This window comes from Salvelinus fontinalis, unplaced genomic scaffold (genome assembly GCF_029448725.1).
Source record: "Salvelinus fontinalis isolate EN_2023a unplaced genomic scaffold, ASM2944872v1 scaffold_0057, whole genome shotgun sequence".
NCBI classification, from domain to species: Eukaryota; Metazoa; Chordata; class Actinopteri; order Salmoniformes; family Salmonidae; genus Salvelinus; species Salvelinus fontinalis.
The window spans coordinates 405,895-426,362 of NW_026600266.1; the positions used below are offsets into that span (position 1 = coordinate 405,895).

Below are 20,468 nucleotides of genomic sequence, written 5' to 3' on the forward strand. Positions count from 1 at the left end.
GTTCTGCCACACCGTGTGTAAAACATAACTGGTTCTACCGTGTGTAAAACATAACTGGTTCTACCACACCGTGTGTAAAACATAACTGGTTCTGCCACACCGTGTGTAAAACATAACTGGTTCTACCGTGTGTAAAACATAACTGGTTCTACCGTGTGTAAAACATAACTGGTTCTACCACACCGTGTGTAAAACATAACTGGTTCTGCCACACCGTGTGTAAAACAGAACTGGTTCTGCCACACCGTGTGTAAAACATAACTGGTTCTGCCACACCGTGTGTAAAACATAACTGGTTCTGCCACACCGTGTGTAAAACATAACTGGTTCTGCCACACCGTGTGTAAAACATAACTGGTTCTGCCACACCGTGTGTAAAACATAACTGGTTCTACCACACCGTGTGTAAAACATAACTGGTTCTGCCACACCGTGTGTAAAACATAACTGGTTCTGCCACACCGTGTGTAAAACATAACTGGTTCTACCACACCGTGTGTAAAACATAACTGGTTCTACCGTGTGTAAAACATAACTGGTTCTGCCACACCGTGTGTAAAACATAACTGGTTCTACCACACCGTGTGTAAAACATAACTGGTTCTACCGTGTGTAAAACATAACTGGTTCTACCACACCGTGTGTAAAACATAACTGGTTCTGCCACACCGTGTGTAAAACATAACTGGTTCTGCCACACCGTGTGTAAAACATAACTGGTTCTGCCACACCGTGTGTAAAACATAACTGGTTCTGCCACACCGTGTGTAAAACATAACTGGTTCTACCACACCGTGTGTAAAACATAACTGGTTCTGCCGTGTGTAAAACATAACTGGTTCTGCCACACCGTGTGTAAAACATAACTGGTTCTACCACACCGTGTGTAAAACATAACTGGTTCTGCCGTGTGTAAAACATAACTGGTTCTACCACACCGTGTGTAAAAACACAGTTGTTTCTGGCTGTATTATTATATTCTGGCTGTATTATTATAGTTTAGTATGCGGAAGATCAGAGCTGTGCTTCAACACAATGAATATAGTACAACAAATGGCCAGGCAGTTTATTAGGAATTGAATGGAGATCCATAACAGAAATCCCATAGGGATCTTACACTTTCACATCTTACAAAAACACTCCTAAATATCTACATTTTTGACGGATTGTATGCATGTTTGGTATGACATTGTTGTAGCTCCCTACGACTTGGCGTGACATCTATTGGTATGACATAAACGTACCTGTATGAATCGCAAAGCCAACTTCAGCCTTCAGAAAGTATTCCCACCCCTTGGATTGTTCTACATGTTGTTGTGTTACCGTCTGGATTTAGAATGGATTACATTGAGAGGTTGTGTCACTGGCCTAGACACAATACCCCATAATGTCAGAGTGGAATTAGGTTTTTCCACATTTTCACAAATTAATACAAAATTGAAAAGCTGAAATGTCTTGAGTCAATAATTATTCAAACCCTTTGTTATGGCAAGCCTAAATAATTTCAGGAGTAAATATTTGCTTAAAAATTCACATAATAGGTTGTATAAGTCACTGTGTGCCGTAATAGTGGTTAATATGCTTTTTGGATGACTACCTCATCTCTGTACACAACACATACAATTATCTGTAAGGTCCCTAAATTGAGCAGTGAATTTGAAAGATTCAACCACAAAGACCAGGGAGGTTTTCCAAAGACACGCAAAGAAGGACACCTACTGGTAGAAAGGTAAATTTAAAAAAACAGACATTGAATATCCCTTTGAGCATGGTGAAGTTATTAATTACACTGTGGATAGTGTATCAATAAACTCAGTCACTACAAAGATACAGGCGTCCTTTCTAACTCAGTTGCCGGAGAGGAAGGAAACCGCTCAAGGATTTCACCATGAGGTCAATGATGACTTTAAAACAGTTACAGAGTTTAACGGCTGTGATAGGAGAAAACTGAGGATGGATCAATAGCATTGTAGTAGAACTGTCTAATGACAACATTAAGGTCTAATGACAACATTAAGGTCTAATGATAACATGAAGGTCTAATGATAACATTAAGGTCTAATGATAACATGAAGGTCTAATGACAACATGAAGGTCTAATGATAACATGAAGGTCTAATGATAACATTAAGGTCTAATGATAACATTAAGGTCTAATGATAACATGAAGGTCTAATGATAACATGAAAGTCTAATGATAACATGAAGGTCTAATGATAACATGAAGGTCTAATGATAACATGAAGGTCTAATGATAACATGAAGGTCTAATGATAACATTAAGGTCTAATGATAACATTAAGAGGCAAAAAAGTAAGGCAATAGAGACAAAAGTATCAATGTATTCCGGTGATTCAAGATTTCTCTTGATTCCTCAATCTTCAACCTTGAAGGGCCTCATTGAGGACCTGGATAATGTCTCCAGTTTCTCTAAAACCCAACTCTGATGAGTACACTATATTATGGATATATGTAACAGTATAACTTTAGTCCGTCCCCTCGCCCCGACCCAGGCGCGAACCAGGGACCCTCTGCACACATCAACAACAGTCACCCACGAAGCATCGTTACCCATCGCTCCACAAAGGCCGCGTCGGGGCGAGGGGACGGTCTAAAGTTAAACTGTTACATATAGTCTCTAAAAGATACAAACTTTAAATTGTCATTACAAGCATTTCGCTACATCTGCGAAACACGTGTATGTGACCAGTGAAATTTGATTTGATGAGGTCTCCCGGTTAAATAGGCAGACGGTGAAGTTCATGTGCTTGATGTACGTATCCCAGAAAAGCTTAGAGATCTTGTAACTATTAACTTTGATTGAAAACTTAGCAAAATAGATAGAATCTAGAAACTGAGGAATGGGAAACAGCGATCCATTTAAGGGAGGAGTTGCTGATTTATTATGTAGTGATATTACAGTTTATATATTTCATCATGGCTCTAGCAGGAAAGTCAAACGTGTTTGACAGCAACACCATAAGAAATTCAAGTACATTGGGAACAGGTTTTTCTGAACGAGTCTAAGAACTGACATTTAAAAAACAATTGACACATCAATCTGTTCATTTCAATTGAAGCTATTATATACAGTAAAATACTTGCTACAAAAAGAATGCTCAATATATGCTGCCCTACCAAGCAAAAGGCAGTAACTGCTGATTTGGTAGAAAATTAGTTCATGTCATTTTTTTCTACATTAAATACACGCTTAATCATGTAGACAAATGGGGGTCAAATGGGGGTCATATGGGGGTCATATTAGCAGTAATTGTACTAGGTTACTGTGAAACCAAGGTAAATAAAATACATTTTTCTCAGTTCCACACTATGAGCAGTTGTTGCCTTTCTGCTTGGTAGGGCAGTATGGGGCACTGAACAGTCAGCGTTATGCAGACCGCCACAAGGAAACACAACCAATAAAACATATCTTCTGGTACTGTCCATCGCTGGCTCGCTTTTGGAGTCAGGTCCAGGAATGGTTGTTATGTCATAGTATCAGGGTTCAGATGGACCTGCAAAACTGTATTGTTAGGGGCTCTGAAAAACCACCATCAGTCAATGGGAAATATTATCATTCTCTGTGGTAAAGTGTTGATTTTTAGGGCAATATCGGTAGAAATGTTACAAATAGGAAGGTTCAGGATCCTCGTACGACGTCACAGTAAAATGGAGGGATGTATTGCTAAAGGAAATAGCTAAATGGCATTATTCTGGGAAATATGGGTTAATCTGTGGACGTCGGAGGGTTGGAGTTAACATCAGAATGAATGGTGGGTTGGCCACTGTGGGTGAAAATCCATGTCAGGGTTGTGTGAGGAGAATGTTTGGAGTCAAACGCAGGAAGCAGGTCTGAGCGAAAACCACAGAGTCTTTACTCAAAATATGTGCACAATTCCATACAATGGAAAGAAACAAATACGAACACGTATCGACATCAACACCTAACGTACAAACAATCACGGACAAACATCAATGAAAGACAGAGTGGTTAAATAGGGAACATGATGGAAGGAATTGATACCAGGTGTGTACAATACAGACAAAACAAAACGAAACTGAAAAATAGATCGATGGTGACTAGAAGGCCGGCGACGTTGACCGCCGAACACCACCCGAACAAGGAGAAGGGCCGACCTCGGCGGAAGTCGTGACAATCCAGCACTTGAAGAAAGAGGAAATTAGGAATATATGTGTAATTATTTAACTACAGGTACCGCAGATGTGAGCAAAAAAAAATAAAAAAAATAAGGGGGATTGGAAATTATGCAAACAATTAAATTGATAAAACCTACAATCTATCTGCAATATTAAAGATGATCTACCCCCCAAAACAAATAAATAAACAAACAACAACATTGTAGTTACTCCACCATACTAACCTAAATGACAGAGTGAACATAAGGACGCCTGTACAGAATAAAAATAATAAAAGCATACATCCTGTTTGCAATAAGGCACTAAGGTAAACGTTGCAAAGAAATGTACTTTATGTCCTGAATACAAAGCGTTATGTTTGGGGGAAATCCAACCCTACACTGAGTACCACTCTTTATATTTTCAAGCATGGTGGTGGCTGCATCATGTTAAGAGTATGCTTGTCATCAGCAAGGACTAGGGAGTTTTTTGGGGGATAAAAATAAATGGAATAGAGCTAAGCACAGGTACAATCTTAGAGGAAAACCATGTTCAGTTTGCTTTCCAACAGAGAGAGAGAAAAATTCACCTTTCATTAAGACAATAGCCTTAAAAACAAGGCCAAAAAATCACTGGAGTTATTTACCAAAATTACATAGACTGTTCCTGAGTGGCCTAGTTATAGTTTTGACTTATATCTTCTTGAAAATCTATGACAAAACTAGAAAAGTACTGTCTAGCAATGATCAACAGCCAACTTGACAGAGCTTGAAGAATTTTAGAAAGAATAATGTGCAAATATTGTACAATCCAGGTGTGTAAAGCTCTTAGAGACCCAGAAAGACTCACAGCTGTAATCGCTGCCAAAGGTGATTCTAACATATATTGACTCAGGGGGTTGAATAATTAAATAATCTATTAGTGTTTCATTTTTCATAATTTCTTTACAATTGTTAGATTTTTTTCTTCCACTTTAACATTACAGAGTATTTTGTGTAGATCGTTGACAATAAATTACAATTAAATCAATTTTAATCCCACCTTGTTACACAACAAAGTGTGGAAAAAAGTCAAGGGGTGTGAATTCTTTCTGAAGGCACTATAGCGGTCTACTGAATAAATAACCTCAACCTGTCCATATAGCAGTCTACTGAATATATAGCCTCAACCTGTCCATATAGCGGTCTACTGAATAAATAGCCTCAACCTGTCCATATAGCAGTCTACTGAATAAATAGCCTCAACCTGTCCATATAGCAGTCTACTGAATAAATAGCCTCAACCTGTCCATATAGCAGTCTACTGAATAAATAGCCTCAACCTGTCCATATAGCAGTCTACTGAATATATAGCCTCAACCTGTCCATATAGCAGTCTACTGAATATATAGCCTCAACCTGTCCATATAGCAGTCTACTGAATATATAGCCTCAACCTGTCCATATAGCAGTCTACTGAATAAATAGCCTCAACCTGTCCATATAGCAGTCTACTGAATAAATAGCCTCAACCTGTCCATATAGCAGTCTACTGAATATATAGCCTCAACCTGTCCATATAGCAGTCTACTGAATATATAGCCTCAACCTGTCCATATAGCAGTCTACTGAATAAATAGCCTCAACCTGTCCATATAGCAGTCTACTGAATAAATAGCCTCAACCTGTCCATATAGCAGTCTACTGAATAAATAGCCTCAACCTGTCCATATAGCAGTCTACTGAATATATAGCCTCAACCTGTCCATATAGCAGTCTACTGAATAAATAGCCTCAACCTGTCCATATAGCAGTCTACTGAATATATATCCTCAACCTGTCCATATAGCAGTCTACTGAATAAATAGCCTCAACCTGTCCATATAGCAGTCTACTGAATATATATCCTCAACCTGTCCATATAGCAGTCTACTGAATAAATAGCCTCAACCTGTCCATATAGCAGTCTACTGAATATATATCCTCAACCTGTCCATATAGCAGTCTACTGAATAAATAGCCTCATGGTAAAGTATAACTATTTCAAGTGAACCTATATCTACTCAGTATAATCCTAAAATACTACCTCGACTTGCAGTAAGAGTTAAGAGGATATTCTCTATACAGGTACACACACATACTCTTGCTAGGTAACTAGTACTTGAAAACTCGTAGAGAGATGACACCTGAGTTTCCCACTTGGAAAGTATCAGAATGAACCAATAGGAAGCTCTACGCAAATAACTTAGGTTAATGTTCACTCCTAGGTTCCGAGTTCCCGTCACGAATGCAGCATATTGTAGCAGTGGTTTAGAGTTGAGTCAGATAGAGACCATCTATCACACAATCAGTACCAGTTCCAGTAACTACTACCTGGTTCCAGTCATAAACACTTCCTCCATGTCATGACCGTGGTGGTCTGAAGAAGCGGTTGATGAAAACCGTGTTGAAGTTAGTAGCGTGTGGTCCCACTCTGTCCTCCAGGTGTTCTATCGCTACCTGGGCCGTCCCACCCGCCGACCCGCCCATCAACCCTCCGAAAGCCCCTCCCACCGTCATCCCCGTCGCTCCCGCCACCGCCCCCATCGCCATCCCCATGGCGGCCCCCGCGGCCAGCCCCAACCCCGCCCCTACGGCGAGCGACGTCCTCAACCATCCGTTGTCCATCTCGGCTTTAGCCCTGATCTCTGCTCCCACGCTGTTGTTGTAGGCGTCCATCTGCCAGCGCAGCGCCTCCCCCCGGTACTGCTGCTCCAGCTCCCTCCACGCCTCCTCCGTCTCCGCCGCCCTCTTCTTCAGCAGCTTCCTCTCTTCCTTCCTCACGCTCTCCTCCGCCTGCCCGTAAGAGCGGCTGGTGTAGTGCTGCCCGTCCAGGGTTGCCAGCATCCGTTCAATCTTCTGGAGGAGCTCCTTGTCTCGAGAACGGTCCCTCCAGTTCTTGTTGAAGACGTGGTAGCGCCCGCCGCACTGCTCGATGAGCTCCCGGATGTGCCAGTCGGTGCTGACCCGGTTCTCCAGGGCCAGAATGTCTACGTCCCCCTCGTAGGCCAGGAGGACTATGGTGTGGGAAAGTGCATCTTCACCGAAACGCTTCACCATCAGCTTGGGCGTCTTGACGTCGTTGGGGCAGATCTGCTCCAGGTCAAAGGCCATGAGCAGGGCGTGAGGGCCAGGGGCTGACAGACACTTGCACCTAAATAAAATCAAAAGTTATTTACAGTGTTATATCACATGAAAAGGCTGCAAAACACCTTACGGAAAAGGTGCAGCCTAAACGCTTACAATTTCACCTGCAGGGAGACAGTACAGCGTGTACAAACAAGAAAGAACCATGTGTTTTTATTGTGTTTTGTTGTATTGTATTGTATTGTATTGTGTTGTGTTGTATTGTATTGTGTTGTGTTGTGTTGTATTGTATTATCTTGTATTGTACTGTGTTGTATTGTATTATCTTGTAGTGTGTTGTGTTGTATTGTATTATCTTGTAGTGTGTTGTGTTGTATTGTGTTGTATTGTACTGTGTTGTATTGTATTGTATTGTATTGTATTGTATTACCTTGTATTGTACTGTGTTGTATTGTGTTGTATTGTATTATCTTGTAGTGTGTTGTATTGTATTGTATTGTACTGTGTTGTATTGTATTGTAATGTATTGTATTATCTTGTATTGTACTGTGTTGTATTGTGTTGTATTGTATTATCTTGTATTGTGTTGTATTGTATTGTGTTGTGTTGTATTATCTTGTATTGTATTATCTTGTATTGTGTTGTATTGTATTGTATTATCTTGTATTGTGTTGTGTTGTATTTTATTGTGTTGTATTATCTTGTATTGTACTGTGTTGTATTGTGTTGTATTGTATTGTATTGTATTATCTTGTATTGTACTGTGTTGTGTTGTATTATCTTGTGTTGTATTATATTGTGTTGTGTTGTATTGTATTGTATTGTATTGTATTGTATTGTGTTGTATTGTGTTGTATTGTACTGTGTTGTATTGTATTATCTTGTATTGTGTTGTGTTGTATTATCTTGTATTGTATTGTGTTGTATTGTACTGTGTTGTATTGTATTATCTTGTATTGTACTGTGTTGTGTTGTATTGCACTGTGTGTACTGTGTTGTATTGTGCTGTGTTGTATTGCGTTATATTGTGTTGTGTTGTATTATCTTGTATTGTGTTGTGTTGTATTGTACTGTGTTGTGTTATCTTGTATTGTGTTGTGTTGTACTGTGTTGTATTGTGTTGTATTGTATTGTATTATCTTGTATTGTGTTGTGTTGTATTATCTTGTATTGTATTGTGTTGTATTGTACTGTGTTGTATTGTATTGTATTGTATTATCTTGTATTGTACTGTGTTGTGTTGTATTGCACTGTGTGTACTGTGTTGTATTGTGTTGTATTGTGTTGTATTGTGTTGTGTTGTGTTGTATTGTATTATCTTGTATTGTGTTGTATTGTATTGTATTATCTTGTATTGTGTTGTATTATCTTGTATTGTGTTGTATTGTACTGTGTTGTATTGTGTTGTATTGTATTGTGTTGTATTGTTGTCTAATATGTCACTATTTATGATGGACTTCTGGACCTCTGTAGCTCAGTTGGTAGAGTTGTATTGTGTTGTAGTGTGTTGTATTGTATTGTGTTGTATTGTTGTCTAATATGTCACTATTTATGATGGACTTCTGGACCTCTGTAGCTCAGTTGGTAGAGTTGTATTGTGTTGTGTTGTGTTGTATTGTGTTGTATTGTGTTGTATTTTTGTCTAATATGTCACTATTTATGATGGACTTCTGGACCTCTGTAGCTCAGTTGGTAGAGCATGGCTCTTGCAACACCAGAACTGTTAGATTCCCAGGACCACCCACATGTGAGATGTCTGCATACATGACTGTAAGTGGCTTTGGATAAAAGTCTCTGCTAAATGGCATGTAGTATTAATATATTACATTTATCATTTCTTCAGTTTCTGTCAACTGTGAGCAAGGATCGATCATGTTAAAGTTAAAGTCACCTCTTCTTATGCGTACGTAAGTTAACACTACAGAATACATGACACAGAAGAGCATAGACACAGAACCAAAACACACAGAAGAGCATAGACACAGAACCAAAACACACAGAAGAGCATAGACACAGAACCAAAACACACAGAAGAGCATAGACACAGAACCAAAACACACAGAAGAGCATAGACACAGAACCAAAACACACAGAAGAGCATAGACACAGAACCAAAACACACAGAAGAGCATAGACACAGAACCAAAACACACAGAAGAGCATAGACACAGAACCAAAACACACAGAAGAGCATAGACACAGAACCAAAACACACAGAAGAGCATAGACACAGAACCAAAACACACAGAAGAGCATAGACACAGAACCAAAACACACAGAAGAGCATAGACACAGAACCAAAACACAACATTACGGCCACCTCTTCATCTCTGTCTTCATCTTGGTGCGGGACAGGTGCTTCCCGTAGAGGTTGGGTCCGTTGACCACAGCAACACGCGTCCCGGCAACGTCCCCCAGGTTCTTCCTGCTCTGGACGATGCTGGTGACGTCCTTGGAGAACTCCTCCCGCCCCAGGATAGAGTTGGTCAGGGAGAACTGAGACGGTCCACTGGACCCCACCACCAGGATCCTCAACTCCATGTCAGTGGACTGAGCTTCCGGGACAACAAAGACCGTTTGATGGTTAACAGTTATGGAAAGGTTTACACTAAGGTCAGTTAAGATCCATCTAACCACGTATCAGTGTCCGGAGAAGATCATGATGTTTTCATCATGCTGAGACCATTTGATCATCAACAGCTATGGAAAGGTAAGTCAGACCACATATTAGCACATGTTGCCGGGACAACAAAGAGCAACAAAATATTCCTTTACCTTTCATCAACTATTATCACTATCACAGCTATGTTGACGTCTCTTTACTGAGAAACAAAAAAGTCAAAAATATGTTTTCACTTTTCATTGGATAAAGACCATTAGATTCTGAACAACAGGGTTGTGGTCAATCCAGGAAGCAAACTGAATTTACAATTCAATAATAAAGAAAGGGCATCTATTTTCAATGACATCAATAAACTAACAAGTAGAAGCTATTTATTTAAAAAAGTTAAAATGTATTTATTTTAAATTCAAATCACATCCTGAATTGCATTCCTTCTATTCAAATTGACCGCAGCCCTGTTTAACAGTTAAAAATACCATTCTAATTGACCACAGCCCTGTTTAACAGCTAAACAGACCATTCTAATTGACCACAGCCCTGTTTAACAGCTAAACAGACCATTCTAATTTACCACAGCCCTGTTTAACAGCTAAACAGACCATTCTAATTTACCACAGCCCTGTTTAACAGCTAAACAGACCATTCTAATTGACCACAGCCCTGTTTAACAGCTAAACATTCTAATTGAACCCAACCCTGTTTAACAGCTAAACAGACCATTCTAATTTACCACAGCCCTGTTTAACAGCTAAACAGACCATTCTAATTGACCACAGCCCTGTTTAACAGCTAAACAGACAATTCTAATTGACCACAGCCCTGTTAACAGTTAAACAGACCATTCTAATTGACCACATACCTGTTTAACAGCTAAACAGACCATTCTAATTGACCACAGCCCTGTTTAACAGCTAAACAGACCATTCTAATTGACCACATACCTGTTTAACAGCTAAACAGACCATTCTAATTGACCACAGCCCTGTTTAACAGCTAAACAGACCATTCTAATTGACCACATACCTGTTTAACAGCTAAACAGACCATTCTAATTGACCACAGCCCTGTTTAACAGCTAAACAGACCATTCTAATTGACCACAGCCCTGTTTAACAGCTAAACAGACCATTCTAATTGACCACAGCCCTGTTTAACAGCTAAACAGACCATTCTAATTGACCACAGCCCTGTTTAACAGCTAAACAGACCATTCTAATTGGCCCCAACCCTGTTTAACAGCTAAACAGACCATTCTAATTGACCACAGCCCTGTTTAACAGCTAAACAGACCATTCTAATTGACCACATACCTGTTTAACAGCTAAACAGACCATTCTAATTGACCACAGCCCTGTTCAACAGCTAAACAGACCATTCTAATTGACCACAGCCCTGTTTAACAGCTAAACAGACCATTCTAATTGACCACAGCCCTGTTTAACAGCTAAACAGACCATTCTAATTGACCACAGCCCTGTTAACAGCTAAACAGACCATTCTAATTGACCACAGCCCTGTTTAACAGCTAAACAGACCATTCTAATTGGCCCCAACCCTGTTTAACAGCTAAACAGACCATTCTAATTGACCACAGCCCTGTTTAACAGCTAAACAGACCATTCTAATTGACCACATACCTGTTTAACAGCTAAACAGACCATTCTAATTGACCACAGCCCTGTTTAACAGCTAAACAGACCATTCTAATTGACCACAGCCCTGTTAACAGTTAAACAGACCAGTCAGACCACAGCCCTGTTTAACAGTTAAACAGACCAGTCAGACCACATTCCTGTTAACAGCTAAAAAGACCAGTCAGACCACAGCCCTGTTAACAGTTAAAACGACCAGTCAGACCACAGCCCTGTTAACAGTTAAACAGGCCAGTCAGACCACAGCCCTGTTAACAGTTAAAACGACCAGTCAGACCACAGCCCTGTTAACAGTTAAACAGACCAGTCAGACCACAGCCCTGTTTAACAGTTAAACAGACCAGTCAAACCACAGCCCTGTTAACAGTTAAAAAGACCAGTCAGACCACAGCCCTGTTAACAGTTAAACAGACCAGTCAGACCACAGCCCTGTTAACAGTTAAAAAGACCAGTCAGACCACAGCCCTGTTAACAGCTAAACAGACCAGTCAGACCACAGCCCTGTTAACAGTTAAACAGACAAGTCAGACCACAGCCATGTTAACAGCTAAACAGACCAGTCAGACCACAGCCCTGTTAACAGTTAAACAGACCAGTCAGACCACAGCCCTGTTAACAGTTAAACAGACCAGTCAGACCACAGCCCTGTTAACAGTTAAACAGACCAGTCAGACCACAGCCCTGTTAACAGTTAAACAGACCAGTCAGACCACAGCCCTGTTTAAGAGTTAAACAGACCAGTCAGACCACAGCCCTGTTAACAGTTAAACAGACCAGTCAGACCACAGCCCTGTTAACAGTTAAACAGACCAGTCAGACCACAGCCCTGTTAACAGTTAAACAGACCAGTCAGACCACAGCCCTGTTAACAGTTAAACAGACCAGTCAGACCACAGCCCTGTTAACAGTTAAACAGACCAGTCAGACCACAGCCCTGTTAACAGTTAAACAGACCAGTCAGACCACAGCCCTGTTAACAGTTAAACAGACCAGTCAGACCACAGCCCTGTTAACAGTTAAACAGACCAGTCAGACCACAGCCCTGTTAACAGTTAAACAGACCAGTCAGACCACAGCCCTGTTAACAGTTAAACAGACCAGTCAGACCACAGCCCTGTTAACAGCTAAACAGACCAGTCAGACCACAGCCCTGTTAACAGTTAAACAGACCAGTCAGACCACAGCCCTGTTAACAGTTAAACAGACCAGTCAGACCACAGCCCTGTTAACAGTTAAACAGACCAGTCAGACCACAGCCCTGTTAACAGTTAAACAGACCAGTCAGACCACAGCCCTGTTAACAGTTAAACAGACCAGTCAGACCACAGCCCTGTTAACAGCTAAACAGACCAGTCAGACCACAGCCCTGTTAACAGTTAAACAGACCAGTCAGACCACAGCCCTGTTAACAGTTAAACAGACCAGTCAGACACATCAGTGGGATGCTGCTGGAACAACAAACAAGAATGATCATGAATCAACACAATACTGTACAATAATTCAACCTTATAATGAATATGTACAAATAAATAAAAAGTTACAAAAAACAAAGATGCCCAAAATAGTGTATTTATCACCTAAGGTGATAAATCACTCTCCTTTACATCTGCATAGGGAATAAGTTGCCATTTGTTGCCATGTGGGACATAGCCAGAGATCAACATAGAGACCAATTCATATAGGTTTCCAACAACACAAAAGTATAGGTTAGTGTTTTGGTCAAACATGGACCTTTTATACACGTTTATACCCTGACATTTAACACGCTTATGGCTCACAGCAGCATTACAGTCGAGTAAGGAAGCCTTGTCCCAGCTAGAACAGCCTACAGGGCGGTTTCCCCTGTTTCTGTAGCGTGAGGCAGCCTGATGGACCCCTGGACACCCCCTGGACAGGACGCTGGGGTCACAGTAAAAAGGATTCATACATACTGTACATTCCACTGAAAAGTCACCCTTGGATTAACTGCCTCCTATATGACAGTCAAAACGATACTTACATTATTCTGTTCAAAAACTCACCCTCCTGCCTCCTGTGGCTGTGGTTGTGACTGTCCATCTCTCCCAGGCTGTTAATGGTACAGACAGAGAAACACTCCAGGACAGCTCTTCCACAGGCCAGGTTGTAGCTCTGCAGAGATGCACTGCCTCCAGCACTCCTTTACGGCTACACGGCTAACCTCCTACACTGCTGCACAAATCCACTCTAGCAGGGCTCTGGTGTCCAGCCTTCCACGATGACTACTGGATCTCTGGCTGCAGAACCCACTGATACTGTACAGTATCTCTCTCTCTCTCATCTCTCTCTCTCATCTCACTCATCTCTCATCTCTATCACCCCCCCCCCTTTGGCTCCATGGATTTGGATAGATACTGTACATCATCCCTCCATTCTCTCCCTCGTTCTCTTCCTCTCTTTCCCTCGCTTCTCTCCCTCTGTCCTCATTGATCGTCCTCTCAGCTGATTTCATATTAGGTGGAAAATGCCCTCAGGTCAGGAGCCAGCTAAAATAAGAACAGTACTGTCAAACACACACACACACACACACACACACACACACACACACACACACACACACACACACACACACACACACACACACACACACACACACACACACACACACACACACACTGCAGCACAAATTTACTCATCCCTTTTTTTATTTTGCCTTACTGTCAAATTTAAAGGTAGACTCAGCACTAAGGAGCCTTTAGAAGAGTGTGTGAAAAGAGTGTTCACTTATTTTGACCAGGGCCCGTAGGTCTCTAGTCAAAAGTAGTGCACTATATAGGGAATAGGGTGTCACTGGGAACACATAGCGTATGTACTGAGAGGCTGCTGCATAAGTCAGCATCAGCTGTCCCGTTGCTGCAGGAGAGACAAGAGAACCTGTCATATCGCTGAGTCTCAGTTTAAATGAAAAGATACGTCATGTAGACCCAGTGGACACAGTAGAGAGCCTGTCATATCGCTGAGTCTCAGTTTAAATGAAAAGATACGTCATGTAGACCCAGTGGACACAGTAGAGAACCTGTCATATCGCTGAGTCTCAGTTTAAATGAAAAGATACGTCATGTAGACCCAGTGGAAACAGTAGAGAACCTGTCATATCGCTGAGTCTCAGTTTAAATGAAAAGATACGTCATGTAGTCCCAGTGGAAACAGTAGAGAACCTGTCATATCGCTGAGTCTCAGTTTAAATGAAAAGATACGTCATGTAGTCCCAGTGGAAACAGTAGAGAACCTGTCATATCGCTGAGTCTCAGTTTAAATGAAAAGATACGTCATGTAGTCCCAGTGGAAACAGTAGAGAACCTGTCATATCGCTGAGTCTCAGTTTAAATGAAAAGATACGTCATGTAGTCCCAGTGGAAACAGTAGAGAACCTGTCATATCGCTGAGTCTCAGTTTAAATGAAGATACGTCATGTAGACCCAGTGGAAACAGTAGAGAACCTGTCATATCGCTGAGTCTCAGTTTAAATGAAAAGATACGTCATGTAGACCCAGTGGAAACAGTAGAGAACCTGTCATTTCGCTGAGTCTCAGTTTAAATGAAAAGATACGTCATGTAGTCCCAGTGGAAACAGTAGAGAACCTGTCATATCGCTGAGTCTCAGTTTAAATGAAAAGATACGTCATGTAGACCCAGTGGAAACAGTAGAGAACCTGTCATATCGCTGAGTCTCAGTTTAAATGAAAAGATACGTCATGTAGACCCAGTGGAAACAGTAGAGAACCTGTCATATCGCTGAGTCTCAGTTTAAATGAAAAGATACGTCATGTAGTCCCAGTGGAAACAGTAGAGAACCTGTCATATCGCTGAGTCTCAGTTTAAATGAAAAGATACGTCATGTAGACCCAGTGGAAACAGTAGAGAACCTGTCATATCGCTGAGTCTCAGTTTAAATGAAAAGATACGTCATGTAGTCCCAGTGGAAACAGTAGAGAACGTGTCTCTTCAACGTAACAGTGGGTGGATAATGTGGGTGGATAATGTGGGTGGTTAATGACTCCGCCAATTAACTCAGATTAGTCAACACACAGTGTTCTGAATCCGAATGTTTGTTCATTTGTTCTAAGACAGTACATATATATATATATATACAGTGGGGAGAACAAGTATTTGATACACTGCCGATTTTGCAGGTTTTCCTACTTACAAAGCATGTAGAGGTCTGTAATTTTTATCATAGGTACACTTCAACTGTGAGAGATGGAATCTAAAACAAAAATCCAGAAAATCACATTGTATGATTTTTAAGTAATTCATTTGCATTTTATTGCATGACATAAGTATTTGATCACCTACCAACCAGTAAGAATTCCGGCTCTCACAGACCTGTTAGTTTTTCTTTAAGAAGCCCTCCTGTTCTCCACTCATTACCTGTATTAACCGCACCTGTTTGAACTCGTTACCTGTATAAAAGACACCTGTCCACAACCTCAATCAAACAGACTCCAACCTCTCCACAATGGCCAAGACCAGAGAGCTCTGTAAGGACATCAGGGATAAAAGTGTAGACCTGCACAAGGCTGGGATAGGCTACAGGACAATAGGCAAGCAGCTTGGTGAGAAGGCAACAACTGTTGGCGCAATTATTAGAAAATGGAAGAAGTTCAAGATGACGGTCAATCACCCTCGGTCTGGGGCTCCATGCAAGATCTCACCTCGTGGGGCATCAATGATCATGAGGAAGGTGAGGGATCAGCCAGAACTACACGGCAGGACCTGACCTGCTTTTCTGCAAAGGGGACAGGACGACTGCACCGTATTGAGGGGAGGATGGATGGGGCCATGTATCACGAGATCTTGGCCAACAACCTCCTTCCCTCAGTAAGAGCATTGAAGATGGGTCGTGGCTGGGTCTTCCAGCATGACAACGACCCGAAACACACAGCCAGGGCAACTAATGAGTGACTCCGTAAGAAGCATCTCAAGGTCCTGGAGTGGCCTAGCCAGTCTCCAGACCTGAACCCAATAGAAAATCTTTGGAGGGAGCTGAAAGTCCGTATTGCCCAGCGACAGCCCCGAAACCTGAAGGATCTGGAGAAGGTCTGTATGGAGGAGTGGGCCAAAATCCCTGCTGCAGTGTGTGCAAACCTGGTCAAGAACTACAGGAAACGTATGATCTCTGTAATTGCAAACAAAGGTTTCTGTACCAAATATTAAGTTCTGCTTTTCTGATGTATCAAATACTTATGTCATGCAATAAGATGCAAATTAATTACTTAAAAATCATACAATGTGATTTTCTGGATTTTTGTTTTAGATTCCGTCTCTCACAGTTGAAGTGTACCTATGATAAAAATTACAGACCTCTAATGCTTTGTAAGTAGGAAAACCTGCAAAATCGGCAGTGTATCAAATACTTGTTCTCCCCACTGTATATATGTAACGGGTGTCGTAATCCTCCTCCTCAAACGAGGAGAGAAGGATCGAAAGACCAAAATGCAGCGGGTTGTGAATACATAATGAATTTTAATAAACAAGACGAAACTAAACACACGAAGAACACTTGATACTTTACAAAACAACAAAACGAAGTAAACAGACCTGGACACGAACTTACATACAACGTGAAGAACGCACGAACAGGAACAGACTACAAATACCTAACGACAATGAAACAGTCCCGTATGGTGCGCACATACACTGACACGGAAGACAATCACCCACAAACAAACAGTGAGAACACCCTACCTTAATATGACTCTCAATTAGAGGAAAACGCAAAACACCTGCCTCTAATTAAGAGCCATACCAGGCAACCCAAAACCAACATAGAAACAGAAAACATAGACTGCCCACCCAAAACTCACGCCCTGACCATCACACACATACAAAACAACAGAAAACAGGTCAGGAACGTGACTATATATATATATATATATACAATATATATATATATATATGGCACTGTCACTGAGTCTACAGTAAATATATATGGCACTGTCACTGAGTCTACAGTAGATATATATGGCACTGTCACTGAGTCTACAGTAGATATATATGGCACTGTCACTGAGTCTACAGTAGATCTATATGGCACTGTCACTGAGTCTACAGTAGATCTATATGGCACTGTCACTGAGTCTACAGTAGATATATATGGCACAGTCACTGAGTCTACAGTAAATATATATGGCACTGTGACTGAGTCTACAGTAGATATATATGACACTGTCACTGAGTCTACAGTAAATATATATGGCACTGTCACTGAGTCTACAGTAGATATATATGGCACTGTCACTGAGTCTACAGTAGATATATATGGCACTGTCACTGAGTCTTTTGAGATTCTTCAAAGTCACCACCATTTGACTTGAAGACAGCTTTTCACACTCTTGGCATTCTCTCAACGAACTTCAAGTTTGCATTTCAATTAACAGGTGTGCCTTGTTAAAGTTAATTTGTGGAATTTCTTTCCTTCTTAATGTGTTTGAGCCAATCAGTTGTGTTGTGACAAGGTAGGGGTTGTATACAGAAGATAGCCTTATTTGGTAACAGACAAAGTCCATATTATAGCAAGAACAGCTCAAGTAAGCAAAGAGAAATGACAGTTCATCATTAATTTAAGACATGAAGGTTCAGTCAATCCGTAACATTTCAAGAATTTTGAAAGTTTTGTCAAGTGCAGTTGCAAAAACCATAAAGTGCTACGATGAAACTGGTTCTGATGAGGACCGCCACAGGAAAGGAAGACCCAGAGTTACCTCTGCTGAAGAGGAAAAGTTCATTAGAGTTAACTGCACCTCAGATTACAGCCCAAATAAATGCTTCACAGAGTTCAGGTAACAGACACATCTAAACATCAACTGTTCAGAGGAGACTACGTGAATCAGGCCTTTCATGGTCGAATTACTGCAAAGAAACCACTACTAAAGGACACCAATAAGAGGAAGATACTTGCTTGTGCCAAGAAACACGAGCAATGGTCATTAGACAGATGAAAATCTTTCCTTTGGACTAATGAGTCCAAATTTTTGATTTTTGGTTCCAACCGCCGTGTCTTGTGAGATGCAGAGTAGTTAAACGGATGATCTCCGCATGTGTGGTTCCACAGAAACACTCCAGACCCTACAGATCTGCAATCAGAGGGCAAGGGTCAGAGTTAGGCAAAGGGAGGGGAGGGGAGCATTTTGGGAACAGCTTGATTGGTTTGCATGACTGAATTGACCGGTGACATGTGGTCATATCCAAAGCCACTGAGTCTACAGTAAGTAGTGTCTCTATGGAGCATCCTCCATAGAGCCAGAGTGTGGTTCATTCAGAGATCAATGTTATGTCAGGAGAGCGTTTGGTTGGCACGACTGAATTCACCTGTGACACATATGCATGTTGTCATATCCAATATCGACGGCTAAAACGTAACGTGAGGGAGAATGATGGCCTGATTATGTCTGGCTTATGCAATGATATATGTAATTGTCCTACTTTAGACCAAACATTCATTCGACACATGAATGATTTAAGCTTTTATCACTCTTTATGTAGTAGTAGTATAATTGTATTACTTTTTATGTAGTAGTAGTATAATTGTATTACTCTTTATGTAGTAGTAGTATAATTGTATTACTTTTTATGTAATAGTAGTATAATTGTATTACTCTTTATGTAGTAGTAGTATAATTGTATTACTCTTTATGTAGTAGTAGTATAATTGTATTACTTTTTATGTAGTAGTAGTATAATTGTATTACTTTTTATGTAGTAGTAGTATAATTGTATCACCATTTACGTAGTAGTAGTAGGATTTTATCACACTTTACGTAGTAGTGTAACGGTTCTCTAAATCCTCCTCCTCCTCAGACGAGGAGAGGAGAGAGGGATCTGAAGACCAATGTGCAGCGAGGTATGATGACATGATTTATTTAAGACACGACAAAACAACAAACACGACGTAGACAGAAAACGAACTATACTTGAATAAACTACAAAACAAATAAACGATGAAAACAGACCTGGACACGAGAACTTACGTATAACGAAGAACGCATGAAAACAGGAACAGACTACATAAACCGAACAAACAAAACCGAAACAGTCCCATGTGGCACGAACATACATACAGACACAGGAGACAATCACCCACAAACAAACAGTGAGAATGCCCTACCTAAATATGACTCTTGATTAGAGGAAAACGCAAACCACCTGCCTCTAATCAAGAGCCATACCAGGCAAACCAAAACCAACATAGAAACAGATAACATAGACTGCCCACCCAAAACTAACGCCCTGACCATAAACACATAAAAACAACATAAAACAGGTCAGGACTGTTACAGTACCCCCCCCCTCAAGGTGCGAACGCCGGGCGCACCAGCACAAAGTCCAGGGGAGGGTCCGGGTGGGCAGTTGACCACGGTGGTGGTTCCGGCTCAGGACGCTGTCCCCACACCACCATAGTCACTCCCCTCTTCTGTCTACCCCTTCTAATGACCACCCTAACACTACCTTCCCCTAAATAAACAGCTAGCACCGGGACAAGGGGCAGCACCGGGACAAGGGGTAGCACCGGGACAAGGGGCAGCACCAGAACAAGGACCAGCACCGGGATAAGGACCAGCACCGGAATAAGGGGCAGCACCGGGACAAGGGGCAGCACCGGGACAAGGGGCAGCACCGGGACAAGGGGCAGCACCGGGACAAGGGGCAGCACCGGGACAAGGCGGCTCTGGCTGCTCATGGCTCGCTGGCGGCTCTGGCAGATCCTGTCTGATTGGCGGCTCTGGCAGATCCTGTCTGGTTGGCGGCTCTGGCAGATCCTGTCTGGTTGGCGGCTCTGGCAGATCCTGTCTGGTTGGCGGCTCTGGCAGATCCTGTCTGGCGGGCGGCTCTAGCGGCTCCTGTCTGGCTGACGGCTCTAGCGGCTCCTGTCTGGCGGATGGCTCTGTAGGCTCATGGCAGACGGGCGGCTTTGCAGGCTCATGGCAGACGGGC

The 20,468-nt window shown here is 41.6% G+C and overlaps 1 protein-coding gene across 1 annotated transcript; it reads right to left on the minus strand.

The window, feature by feature from the left end:
- Nucleotides 1-1,052: 1,052 nt before the first annotated feature.
- LOC129842644 (GTPase IMAP family member 9-like) lies at nucleotides 1,053-14,032 on the minus strand. Its single transcript, XM_055911268.1, has 3 exons — nucleotides 13,538-14,032; nucleotides 9,562-9,796; nucleotides 1,053-7,308 (listed from the first exon to the last, which is right to left on the minus strand). The coding sequence occupies exons 1-3, from the start codon at nucleotides 13,572-13,574 to the stop codon at nucleotides 6,519-6,521; spliced, it is 1,062 nt and encodes a 353-aa protein (XP_055767243.1). The 5' UTR covers nucleotides 13,575-14,032; the 3' UTR covers nucleotides 1,053-6,518.
- Nucleotides 14,033-20,468: the final 6,436 nt, after the last annotated feature.